We start from the raw sequence: 13,947 nt of genomic DNA on the forward strand, positions 1-13,947 counted from the left end.
CATAATATAATAATTTAAATATAAGTAATAATATTAAATATTTTTATATTATGTAGTACCTACTTATGTTTGGTCACAAAATGGGTGGGGGGGGGGTTCCATAATTCTATAGACTAATTATATCATGAAGGTGTAAAATTTATAGAATTAAAAAAAACTATAGTAGGTACCTACACAGAACGTTTTTCATTTTATATCCTTCAAAATTATAGTCTATTTGGCATATTGTGTACAAAATTATTACATAACTTATCTAAGTAATATTATATTTACATTTGCAATGCTATTATAATGCCGTACGGGGGCTCCGTGTTCGATCCCATTGATCTATCAATACATACGTATGTTTTTATCAATTCTGAGTGTTTCTGTGATGTATTTTGCTACTGTACCTAATTGAACCCGTGTTATGCCAATTCAATAATTTACCCCGAAATGTAATAATTTTACAATTATGCATTCTAATAATCATATTTATTAACAAATAAGAATTAGTATCGAATAAATATTGCAATTAAGAAATATAGTAGGTACCTAGTATCTATCACAATTCTTTCTAATACATGAATGAAAAAATCATTTTGTCAATCGATTTTATAAAATAATTCATTCATTCAATTCATTATTCGATAAAATAACAGTAGATACTGAACACAGACATTGACTTCAAAAAGAGGACTTGTCCTGGTAAAAGAGGACGTCTAGGAACCCTGGATATGAATCAGTGACGTCCCTAGACAAAATGTCGCCCCATTTTTAATACAGTATTTTTATCATCCTTTCATGAGCCCAATATTTAAGAAATGTGTTTTATGGATACATTACTAACAAAATTTATATACCACTAAATCAAATTCAAATGCCATCTCTACTTCAATAAACAATATTGCGAGTCCACACCGTTTCAGATACATTTAAAAATACACCTGACAACTTTCAAAATTCGCGAGTGACTGGCAAAAATATTTGGATCAATTATCGATTAGGTGTGTACCTATTTACCTACCTATAATACGCAAATCTTCACGTGTCATTGCTGGTCATTAAGGACGTGGCGTCCAAGGACAACGGAAGTAAATTAGACATCGCGAACCCGACAAAAAATGTCATGTTATACCTTTTATGTTCATTAATACATTTTTTTTCCAACCAGTGAGCTATGGAATGATATTTTCTTTATTAGGTACTAAGTTTAGGTACATATTTCTATATAATATTCCTAAAGTTTCTTCTCGATTTGCCACCCTTCGAGTAACTGCCGCCCCCAAGCGACGCTCAGTCTGCCTACCCCCACGGGACGTCACTGATATTAGTGAATGAACGATTTGTCAATATGCATGTCTTAATATTATTTTATAGACACGCTGGTTTGAAAGTCTACAACGCGACTACTGGAGCTGTAAACCCAATCTTATGGGGAGACATGGAAATTTGGGGGCACCATTACCTTGTGCACAATCCTTTCGATGACATTCTATGGTATCCCGGAGGATCCTTCAAATCTAACAGGTAGGTTTGGTGAACTCATTCCTATGAAAAATATTGCAATTACTCTTGGCGCTCCGAACGATTAGGCTCGCTATGTTAGCTGTCTTGTGTTCAAAAGAATATTTTCAAAAAACTTGTCATTTTATTTTTTAAATATCTACCTTATAATCGTAATATTCTTTTATGCATATTTTTACCATTAAAATATTTTTTAGTAAAGGTTACAACATTATATTAAAGACCACAAGCAAATATCTTTCCATGTCCATTTTTTGTATAAAATGAACATTGTTAATGCCATCTTGTGGGATATTTCTTAACGCATTTTTATGTGTCAAAACATTTTCGGAAAAATAAATCTGTGTCCTATAAAAACGTGTTTCTAATAAAGGTGGTCAGGGATAGATCATTCCATGTGCATGAATACTGGGTAATATGTACTGTAGTTTTGTCAATTGAGTACATTTTCAAATAAATGGTAGTGTTTTTTAATCATATTGTTATGTTAAATATTTATAAAAATCGTTTAAAAATTATAGTGAAAGATTAATTGTAACAACTATTGAGAGTTTGAAACTTTAAAAATCGATTTACTCAAAATGATACAGATGTGACATATAATGATATTTGCTTGTGGTCTTCATTTGTATCTAGGTACATGGCAAATAAACACAGCTGGATATGACCATAAATATTCTAATACCCAATCTCTTATACCTTCTTACTGAGTATGAACTATAATTTATTGAAATATACGGAATGATATGTTTAACCCAAAAACATTGAAACCGCGTTGTATTAGATGGAGCCTGAACAGTTTTCTATGAGGCCAAAGGGACTTGTATAACCTGAAATACTGTTTTATTTTTCATATATACCATAAACTCCGAAATGGAGAAGTACCTACTCCTATCTTCTTTGCACAGAAAAATCGAAAGCTCCATCTCGAAAAATATTAACCCTTAATTGTATAGTATTGCCTTTTAGCAACAGCCAGCATTATTCTTTTTTTTGTGTGAATGAAATTTTATTTAAAAATTTGAAACACTTTTGCTTGTTAGCGCGAGGGATGGTTTCCAATCCTGGTGTCGCAATGAATTTTAATTGGTCGCAGCCATGATTTATTCTGGATCGAAACCGTTTCCGCGTTTCAAGCCTATCAGGCGCCATTAGCGAGGGGTGCTAGATTAGTAAATACGCTCCCTAAAGACATAAACATTTTCAATGATGTACGTTGCATCTGGTTTTTGAAACTTTATTTAACTGTATAAAATTGTACGTTTTTTGTTTTCAAAAGGGCGGACGTGCTCAGCGTGGGTCAAAATTGAGCTTTTTTCTATTTTAAAAGCATGATCCTGGACATACCTTATACGTTGTAGATAATCTATTTATATAATTTTGAAGCCTTATTATCCTTTATATTTATTTTAAACATTTGATGACTGCATAAAGTATTTTTATTATATAAAATAGTATTCTTTTAAACCTCTCGCTCTAATGTTTTAGAATATAGTCATATTTCAGTACATAAATGTGCAGTGGTATTAAGATTTTTTACATTTATTAATTTTTAAACGCATTTATAAAACCATCAGTATAATTTATATTGACATTATTATAGTGAAATATATTTACGATATAAAATTATATTGATAATCTCTGTAATCCCAAATTTGACAAGAATTAGGCATTTTATTATTCAAAAAATGTGCAGGATTAACACATTTGAAGATAATTCTAAAGATACTCATTTAAAAAAAAAAAAAACGGTTAGGTACATGTTCAAACACGCGCGTTAACATCATGCACTATATCTTTACTGACCATTGAGTGATCACTCATTATATTGTAGGTTGATATTTGATTATAATTATTAAAATATTCTTTTATCCTTTTTCAGATTGTGGAACTCTGTATGCATATCGATTTTCCACATGTTACCGGCTTACATCATAGATTTTTCAACAAAAATCTTTAGTAAAAAACCTAGGTAAGGCATCAATAACCAATATCAGTGTTATTAATTTAATTTGTTTTTAAATAGTTAAACTCTAAAGGCCCACCCACATTGAGGTGCATGTCGCGGACTATCACGTGAACTGACGGCGATGAAAATGTCTTATGGTTTCGTCATTTTGCAGAATATTTTGAACGTGCACCATCTCGCAAATTCACTGAATAATGACACTGATGAAGAGTGCCGACTATAATGTACTTATTGGTAATTTGAAGTATTATTAATTATTCATGCTAATTTCAATTAATTTTAACAGTTTCTACGTGTGCGTACGTTAAAATACATGCGGCACGACATTCATAGATAATAGAACACAGCCTGCAGACCATAGATAGATAAAATTCTCATTGAAAATACATAGTGTCAACTGCTAAACACTACGAAAACCAAGTTATAATAGATACTAGTCAAAAAATAATCGTCTATCTATAAAATATCTAAAATTATGCCATTAAACTATACCTACATAATTTTGGATATTTTATAGATAGAATATTTTTTTTATCTCCTGTGGTTTGGTTCTGCAGGGCTTAATGAATATTAAAAAAACTAGCCAACAACCTGTGCAATATGTATTCTTAATTCAACGAAAACAAATAAGTATAAATGAAAAAGTGTACAATATATCATCGAAACGCCCATAACATACCAAAACTATTAATGCTTTGGTTTAGGCAAGGTTTAATTGATTGTTAAAAACTAACCAGCACCATCTATAAATTGTAGTCTGAGTTCAATAAAAACAAATATGAACGACTGACAAAGTTTAATATGCACTATTTATATCGCATCATAGAGATATTACATAAAAGAGGGGCAAAGAATCGGCTTTCTCATACAACTAATAAATAGCGGCGCGATAAAAAAAAAATCAGGGCATCACGGAGGATTTACTTTGGTCATTATAACGTACCCATATAATATTATGTTAACGTGGAAATTTTGCCGCAACTTGATTATCAGCCCGCCTCACCATACTTTTTCACCATACTAGCCTGCTTCACCATACTTTCATATAACCTGCCACCCCATGTATCGCATCTTAACAGCCTACCTCCACCCTTCGACACTGCACGACATTATAAGCAGACGCGTAAGCCACTCGACCATCGTGTTACATATGTATACTCTGATATAATATTATCTGATATTTTACAGACCCAGCATGGTAAAAGTTCACGCGAAGCTTCAGAAAGCTGTCCAAGCTTTGGAATATTTCACGAATAACGAGTGGTCATTCGCCAACAATAACGTCCAGCACCTCCTCTCAAAGTTAACTGACGCAGATAAGAAACTCTTCGACTTTGACGCCAGGAATATCAAATGGTTGCCTTACATAGAGCAGTATGTCAAAGGAATTAGGAAATATATTCTAAAAGAAGATGATAAAAATATTCCTAAAGCCAAACAGCATATCAGAAAGTAAGTAGTTTTTGTTTTTGTTTCTTGATTCTTGCAAGTTTCTTTAACATGTCTTGCAGAGGTAAGTGGGATTATAGGAACAGGATACGCTAAATAATTATAAAAAGTTGTTGAAAGACTAACAAAGAAAGGGTCTCGTGAAAGGAACAACATCTTGCAAAGCTCTCAAGTTTAATTTAGACGTAATTTATTTTATGGGATTAAAACCTCAAAATTCTTTCCAATCTCGAGTATACGAGTACACGAGATGTGTGCTTGATTAGGGTTTGCAATATCGGTATTCAATTATTTATCGATACCGAAATACCGGTTTCAAAAATCTTAAATACCGATAGTTTCAGTATTAAAAAAGCATACGTTTATAAATGTTTTTCAAAAATGAATTTAATGTTATTTTTCATTACTACTACTATAATATTGTATAAGTATTTAATTTAGTGTATAAGATTAATGCTGCCAAAACGTAAATATATTGACTGAAACTAACAAAAGTTTAATAATATAATAAAACAAAATCCCTCAAATATATAAGTATACTTATAGAATTAAAATATTTCGAAAAAGAAAACATATTCTACAACTCCAACGCCGATAGTACATTCAACAAAAAATGTTGAATTTGAGTTAGCAGTTCAAAATTAGAAGTTATAAAATATTATGATCTATGCATTTAATAATCAACATACAGGGCTCGAAATGGACCGGAGCGCCGTTCCGGTTCATAGACTCCCCAAAATTATCGCTCCGTCTGGTAAATAAATAATTTATCCGTCTGAGCTAGATAAGCCATATAAGAAAATAATCTAACACTTATTTTTATAAAATGCATATAAAATTAGATAAGTATTTAGATATTTTCGTAAAATTATCAAGCGCTTCGGTTCGTAAAATTCTACATTTCAAGTGCTGTCAACTGTTAGGTATGTACTTTAGGTTGCTATAAAATAGTGTTTCAAATAGATTTTAATTGCTATAATTATTGATAGGTACTTATTTTTTTCTCTCAGCCTGGATGTTTGTGATTGTTTCACTACACTATTGACTTTGGGCCTAATAAAATATTGTAAACTATAGTGCTAGAAAGAATATTTATGTATACACTAGCTGAGCCAGCTGGCTCTCGCCAGTCTGTCTCGCTAGGTCTTGCAGATGGCTTGGCGGTATTGGATTTTAATATAATTGTGAAGTATGCATAGATGGCGCCATAGTTTTCTCTTCGGGATGGGTTTTTTATTCAAGTCAGACAGTTTGACATTTCGCTGATAGTAGTAGAATAAAGTTGCGGTATCCTTCATCCAGCAGTGGATTGATCCTAGTTGATGATAATGATGATAAAGATATGAGTATGTAGACAAATATAATATCACCAATTTTGATAAATACAGCAATTCAAATGACAGATAGGAGTAGAATATGGGTAGGGAGGCCTTTATCCAGCAGTGGATTGGATCAGGTCAATGGTGACGATAATGATATTAATAATATGTAGATAAATATAATATCACCGATTTTGATAAATACAGCAATTCAAATGACAGAAAGGAATAGAATCAGGCTAGGGAACTCTTCATCCAGCAGTGAATTGATCCTAGTTGATGATGATGATGATAACGATATGAATATGTAGATAAATATAATTTCACCGATTTTGATAAATACAGTAATTCAAAAGACAGAAAGGAGTAGAATCAGGCTAGGGAGGCCTTTATCCAGCAGTGGATTGGTTCAGGTCGATGACGATAATGACAATATGAATATGTAGATAAATATAATATCATCGATTTTGATAAATACAGCAATTAAAATGCAGAAAGGAATAGAATCAGGCTAGGGAGGCCTTAATCCAGCAGTGGATTGGTTCAAGTTGATGTCGATTAGGATGATATAAATAGGTATAGTATCACAAATTCGTTTAACTGCTAGTAGTAAAATCAGGTTGCGGAACCCTTCATCCAGCAATGGATTGATCCTAGTTGATGATGATGATGATAACGATACGAATATGTAGATAAATATAATATCTCCGATTTGGATAAATACAGCAATTCAAATGACAGAAAGGAGTAGAATCAGGGTAGAGAGGCCTTTATCCAGCAGTAAATTGGTTCAGGTCGATGATTATGATGACGATATGAATATGAGGATAAATATAATATCACCGATTTTGATAAATACAGGAATTCAAATGACAGAAAGGAATAGAATCAGGCTAGGGAGGCCTTTATCCAGCAGTGGATTGATCCTGGTTGATAATGATTTAAATAATATGTATAACACCAATTATTGTTGAATACCTTTTAAATATTTTTGGGTTATATGAGCTAATTGAATGTATATAAGTTTCATTGGTTTAAAAAATTATCATTTAACAGCCATAAAAAAAATTTTACGTTATCAAATTTTGAAATAATATTCTATGGTTGATCCAGTGTTGCCATGTCTACTGAAATTTTATGTAGATCAACTGATATTTTTTGCCAATATACTGAATTTTTGATTTTTTTTCGAATTCCAAGAAATTTATTGAAATTTGTGTTTCTCCATAATTGTAAATTAACTGATGGTTCTTTTAATAATAAACTTGAAATGATTTACGCATGACCTTTTTTGATGTTATACACTTTTAAATTGACATAAAAAGCATTGTAACTCTACCCAAGAGCGCCATTTTACCCATTTATATCATTATTGTTTAGAATAAATTAATATTATTAGTTATTGTTATTCTTATTAATTTTGAATCATATCGACTGTAAAAAGGAAAAAGGGCGTAATCCACACAAAGCAAATTTTACAGGAGGAGCAAAAAACGTTTTTTCAATGATTTTCTGTCAAAATCAAAATAAAAAATATACACAGACTTAAAGTGCATAATGATTAATAATTTGGTGTATTATTTTCCCAATCTGACATTAATTACGTAAGTTATTAGAGAAAAACCGATAAAAATGATGGTAACATCCTTTTTCCTTACCAATTTCAAATGTCGTATTCATAAAATACAGTGGACTTACGCAGCAAATAGCCTTTTTTCACACTTATTTTTAATTAAATTCTTGGGAATGTATTTCTTTATAGTGTTTCACTAGGTGTTTATTTAATATTTTTTCATTTCCTATGGTTTAATTATATTAAGTTTAAAATTAGAACAATCATAATTTATTATTTTCAGAAAAAAAGTATTTTATTAAACCATAAATGACACATAATCATTACATAATAGTAATAATGATAATAGTAAATATAGCAAATATTTTATTATATATAGATAGACATAGTATATTGATTCAAGCTAATCTTAGTTATTTACAATAATTATAACAAATAACCAATATTTGCGGATGTATTTGGTTCTTGACAATCACTTGTCACTTTGATCAGTGGCTATTGACAACAAATTAAAACAAAACGCATTTTACTCGAGATTTATGTTATTACTATAAATAATACGGTGCATAATTATAATTTTTGTCCATTAAAATGATTTTAATCGTAAATATAAGCGTACATAGGACCAAGTTCAGTTTAAAATTGTGTTTGACATGTCACATAACCTATAAACCGCACGGCGGTGTTTGAAGTAAATATAGCAAATATTTTATTAATTTTATCATCTAATATGAACAAGAGATCATTAACCAATGATTAAGACACAATATAAGTTGTAACATAATGTTTTATAACAATTTACAGAGAATTAACGATGACGCTTCACTTGTGCGGCATAAAAATTTCAAGGCGTAATTTTAAGGTCTTACCATTTTTCTTTGTGTTGTTTATTCCATCCATGTTAACACCTCACATTTTAAGAATATTTTAACTTCTTTCTATTGCCAATTTCACTGGATTAGTATACTTTAAATGAATTTTAATGGAGAGAGTGTCGAAAAACGTGTTGGACTGTCAAACGAGCGAGCAAAACTATTAGGTGGCTTAATCTTCATTATGGTTCATACCTGAGCCAGCCGGCGGTCAGCGTTTAGTAAAACTGCCATTATCCTCATACATTTACGGATTAAGTTTCTTACCGCCCTTTTCCTTACCACAAAAGATTGCTTAAACGACTTATAATGTCATTGACGTGGTTTGAGCCCCTTTTCCTGGACGTAAAATTCACACGCCCTTCATTTCTAAAAACTAAAAGCTAAATTTTCATAATAATTCGTCATTTGCAGCTTAAATCCTTTGGGCATACCATGTATTGAGTTGAATACTTTGCTAATAACAAATAAAACCCACTTTGCAAAAACTGAGGCTTACGCCCCTTTTCCTTTCCACAGTCGATATCTAATAAAACACATTTTTGAAAATCTACTGACATTTTATGAAATCTACTAAATTATTTGTCAAAATCTACAAAAAAAAAATTTTTGACTTGGCAACACTGGATTGATCACATAGTCAGTGTTGCCATGTCTATCTACTGAATTTTTAAATTTTGACTTGGCAACACTGGGTTGATCGCATAGTCAGTGTTGCCATGTCTACTGAAATTTCAGTAGATCAACTGATATTTTTTGCCATTATACCTACTGAATTTTTTATTTTTTTTCGAAATTCAAGAAATCTACTGATATTTGTGTTTCTCCATGATTGTAAATTAACTGATGATTCTTTTAATAAAAAACTTGAAATGATTTACGCATGACCTTTTTTGATGTTATACACTTCTAAAATGACATAAAAAGCATTGTAACTCTACCCAAGAGCGCCATTTCACCCATTAATTTCATCATTGTTTACAATAAATTAATATTATTAGTTATTGTTATTCTTATTAGTTTTAAATCATATCTAATAAACCACATTTTTCAAAATCTACTGAATTTTTTGTCAAAATCTACTGAAAAAATAAATTTTGACTTGGCAGCACTGGGTTGATCGCATAGTCAGTGTTGCCATGTCTATCTACTGAATTTTTGAATTTTGACTTGCAACACTGGGTTGATCGCATAGTCAATGTTGCCATGTCTACTGAAATTTCGATCTACTGAAATTTTTGTCAGGAAAAGAAGAAATTATGATTATGAGAAGACACTTGTGAGATTATGTCAATATGCACGCTTTCACCAAACACAATCGTTGAATTTCATACATTTTTGTCAATCTGCTGATATTTTGAAGAAAAAATCAAAAAATCTACTGAACTTTAAAAATTTTAGTTGGCAACGCTGGTTGATTCCTTTTAAATATATGTTTGGGTTATAATGAGCTAATTAAATGTATATATTATGTTTCATTGGTTTAAAAAAAAAAATCATTCAACAGCCTTACGAAAAAAAAACAAAAGTGACATAAAATTTTAAAATTTTACTCTTTGCGTTGAAATGACATTACGTGCGCGCCCGCAGTGAAATGAAATAAACATTTTTAATGTGAATTCGTATAAATGTTATTGTTTATTTGAATAATTATAGTTATCTACGGGTACTTGTTATAAATGTGAGTTATTATATAGTGCTGTGCATTTTTAAATCATTGTGAGACGTAAATAATATCACCTGTGACCTGTGAAACAACAAATGACGGGTGGTACCTAGTTTTTAAAAGTGATTTTTTTGTGACTGTGTTAAGTATTTCAAAATTGTGCTCACTTCAAATTATAGTTACTCGAATGCATCTGATAAGTAAATATGTTGTGGGTCAATTGAAATACCGTAATTTAGTATACATGGCGTGATAAATACGCGCAGTGTCAAAAGACTTCCTTTCCGTCAGAGGTGTAGAAACTTAACTTAAACAAAGAACTTAATTCATAAAAATTTAAATAAATCAGTTCTAATATGTTTATCTGTTAATCTTATTATGATTAGTTTGTGAAAATCGATTGTATGTATCGGTTAAAACGCATTTTAAATTTAAAGCGGCCATCTTTGGTTAGTCGGTTTGAGTGTTGCAAACATTGTGAAAAAATAAATTCCCGACATAATCAGTTGTCAATAAAGTGGCGTGTCGCTGGAAAATGTATCGGGAAATGAATAAAAATCACCGATTTTGGGTCGAATTTCGTCAAACGGCTGTCAACTATGGTTTACCGATATTTCACGATCCGAGAGCCGATTTTTCATTTAAACCTATTGGACATGACGAATAAGGCACACAATCGCTCGCAAAAACGGGCAAAGCTGTAGGATAATAATATATAGGAGATAATATATAGGAGATTATTTTTCTCACTATTATTAGTATATACCTAATACTATAATATATAATGGTAAACACACCCGCTACTCTTTTACTTTACCTTTCCACCTGTTACGTTATCAGCGACTACCACAGTTCTTCGATATGCAATATAATTTTAATATTACATATTGTATTAAAATAAAATAATTAGTTATTATTAGTAGTCAATTCGATGGTATAATGATTTTTAAGTAAACTTTATTCTATTATATTACCGACATCAACCGCTTTTGAAAAAATAAATCGCCTCTAGTAAAATAAGTCCTATTTTTCGTTTCAGGATGTATATTCTCCACTGCTTTTCGAAAGTCTTGATCGCCTTCACCATGTGGAAGATCGTCACAGCCAACTCCGAGCTGGCCAGGAGGTTCAGCTTTAGTCTTATCAGCAACACATTATTAGCAATTAAGAAACTGACTCACTTGTAGATCATAGATTCACTGCAAATATCTTACTGTATTGTAGTTATCGTGTATTATTATAAAGTCTAGATACGATTTGGAATACTTTCAGTCATATATGCAATCAGCAGATTGCAGAATAGGAATAAACAAAATTGTTGTTGTAAATGCATTGCAAATTAATTAATGTTTTTTTAGTCGTATCTAGACAGCATTATAATATTATGACGAATGTGTATATGAAAATCATATATTATATATCATGAAAAATAGTGAAAATATTGCAATATTGTTAAGAGCAGATACTTTTGGACAATTTTGACTGCTTTAAAATGTTAAATACATATTTCCTGTTGTTACAACAAAAAGGTGACTAAAATAAAATAATATCAGGGTGCTTTTTGCAAAGTCAGTTATCTCCACTTTCCTTCTCCAATCAACCACTTGTAAAGCTTGCAAGGTCCCCCCCTCCCCCATCAAAAAACATTATTTTAGTGAAAATATGACGAAAGTTGAAAAAACAAATATTGTATTGTCGTTAAATAATTCTGAATTATAATGAAAAGTGACTTAAATCGATAGATATGTATCGATGGTGCACAGAAGCACAATCTATAAAAGAATATTTAATCTAACTGAAAATATTGCGCCGCAGGCGATGTTTTTCGTAACATATTTTCTCGCACTCATTTTTCCTTCTGAAGCATTAAAATTCAAATAGATGTAAAAGCATGTTGTGTTATTATTATCGGCTAATGAGCGATGGCTGTTATCGAATTTGCAATGGGCATTTGATTTGATAATAATTAATGAAATAAAATATAATTAAAACGCAATTAAAGATTTAAATTATTTACAAACTATACTTAAACTGACTTTTCAAATTAGTACCTTCGTCTATAAATAAAAATAACAGTTATTTATATTAAGAACAATTATTGTGATTTATGTGACAAAAACAAATGATACCTATATATATCTATAAGAATATATAGGTATCGTATGTTTTATCATTTAGATATAATGTTATATTATAGTTATTAAGGTCATTATCAAAAGACTGTTCATTCCAGGGGTAAAAAATAATGGATAAGTATGGTTTTTTGTCGTGTATTATTCTTCAATAATTATAATTAATTATTTTTACCACCTTCATTGCCATTAACCTTTACACTGATGTACTGCAAAGTATTTCTGCCGGGATCATAAATTCTCGTTTCGTCACTTCAATACTATATTATAAACGTATTATACTTTCGATTTTTATATTATTGGGATTTCATACCTACCTAAAGTTCATATTTATAATAACCGGACTGAATAGAGAATTGGTTCTCGCGTTACTTGATCATGGCAATACTAAAATATGTTTATTAAAAAAAAAAGTAGATGCCTATCTCAAATTATGTTTGTTGTCAATAGGTAACTGTAGATAACTCGACTGAAAGAAAAAAGGGTTGTGAAGACCTTTACTCTTTTCAAAGTCTATAATATAAACGATTTGCATGTAGTTATGACTTATGATTTATCTCTCAATTGCCTTATTTATAAAAGTGCATCTGAAGTGACAATATGTAATGTTAAATTTCCAACAAACAACAAAGATGCCGTAGTTATAAGTAATAAATTATTAAATGGGAAGGTTATTATTTTATAATATACTACTAGTTAAGTATAATATAAAATATAAAAGGTGAATAGAAACTAATTATACTTAATATTATTACGATTTCATTTAGGTATACTAAAGATTTAGTAGAAAAATGAAAAATCACCAAACTTGTCTTATTTTATTTTGGTATAAAAGGTTTGTTAATAATTTATGATAATCTCATTAAATGTTTTGTATAAACCCAATAATTTTAATCTGGTGTCAAGGAAACGGGAATAATGTGAATATTATGCAGTAGGTATTGTTCAACTTTCATAATATAATAATATATCTTGAATACTTTGCTGATAAATCTCTTGATTATTTATTTAAAATGTAATATGAAAGATTTGTCAATTGATTCTTTGAGACCATAGATATAAAATACAGACATAATTATTAATTGTTATCATTGGCAATACGAATCGGGAGATGAGTACTTAATTATTATTGGAACAACATTTTTTCACCAAATTGAAATTTTCTATTTTACCATTATTTGATTAAAAATTATTTAGAAAAAAAAATGTATTTTCTATAATAAAGAATCTAACATTCTTAAATCATAGTAACTTAGGTGTATTCAGTATTAAATAAAAAAACAATGTTCTATGGCGTCGTTCAAAGGTATGTGACGTTATGTGTAGTTTTGTTTCAGTCTCAATTACTAACTACACAACTGTAGTACTGTAAAAATTAAAAATATATACATATTCAGTAGATAGGTAGCTATTTACTATCAGCAGAGTAACCAATCACAAGTGAGAGATTTCTGGTATTAT

General features: G+C 30.3%; 1 protein-coding gene across 1 annotated transcript in view; it reads left to right on the plus strand.

Annotated features, from left to right (window-relative positions):
- LOC147065282 (putative fatty acyl-CoA reductase CG5065) overlaps positions 1-12,889 on the plus strand; it is a 61,932-nt gene extending 49,043 nt beyond the window's left edge. Inside the window, exons 9-12 of the mRNA XM_085956410.1 lie at positions 1,360-1,509; positions 3,389-3,478; positions 4,664-4,927; positions 11,394-12,889. Of these exons, the coding sequence (XP_085812536.1) occupies positions 1,360-1,509; positions 3,389-3,478; positions 4,664-4,927; positions 11,394-11,541 (652 nt within the window). The 3' untranslated portion in view covers positions 11,542-12,889. The remainder of the gene's footprint in view (positions 1-1,359; positions 1,510-3,388; positions 3,479-4,663; positions 4,928-11,393) is intronic.
- Positions 12,890-13,947: the final 1,058 nt, after the last annotated feature.

Source organism: Rhyacophila brunnea, unplaced genomic scaffold, assembly GCF_057557595.1.
Source record: "Rhyacophila brunnea isolate RB1 unplaced genomic scaffold, BYU_Rbru_1.0 scaffold_6, whole genome shotgun sequence".
In the NCBI taxonomy this organism is placed as follows: domain Eukaryota; kingdom Metazoa; phylum Arthropoda; class Insecta; order Trichoptera; family Rhyacophilidae; genus Rhyacophila; species Rhyacophila brunnea.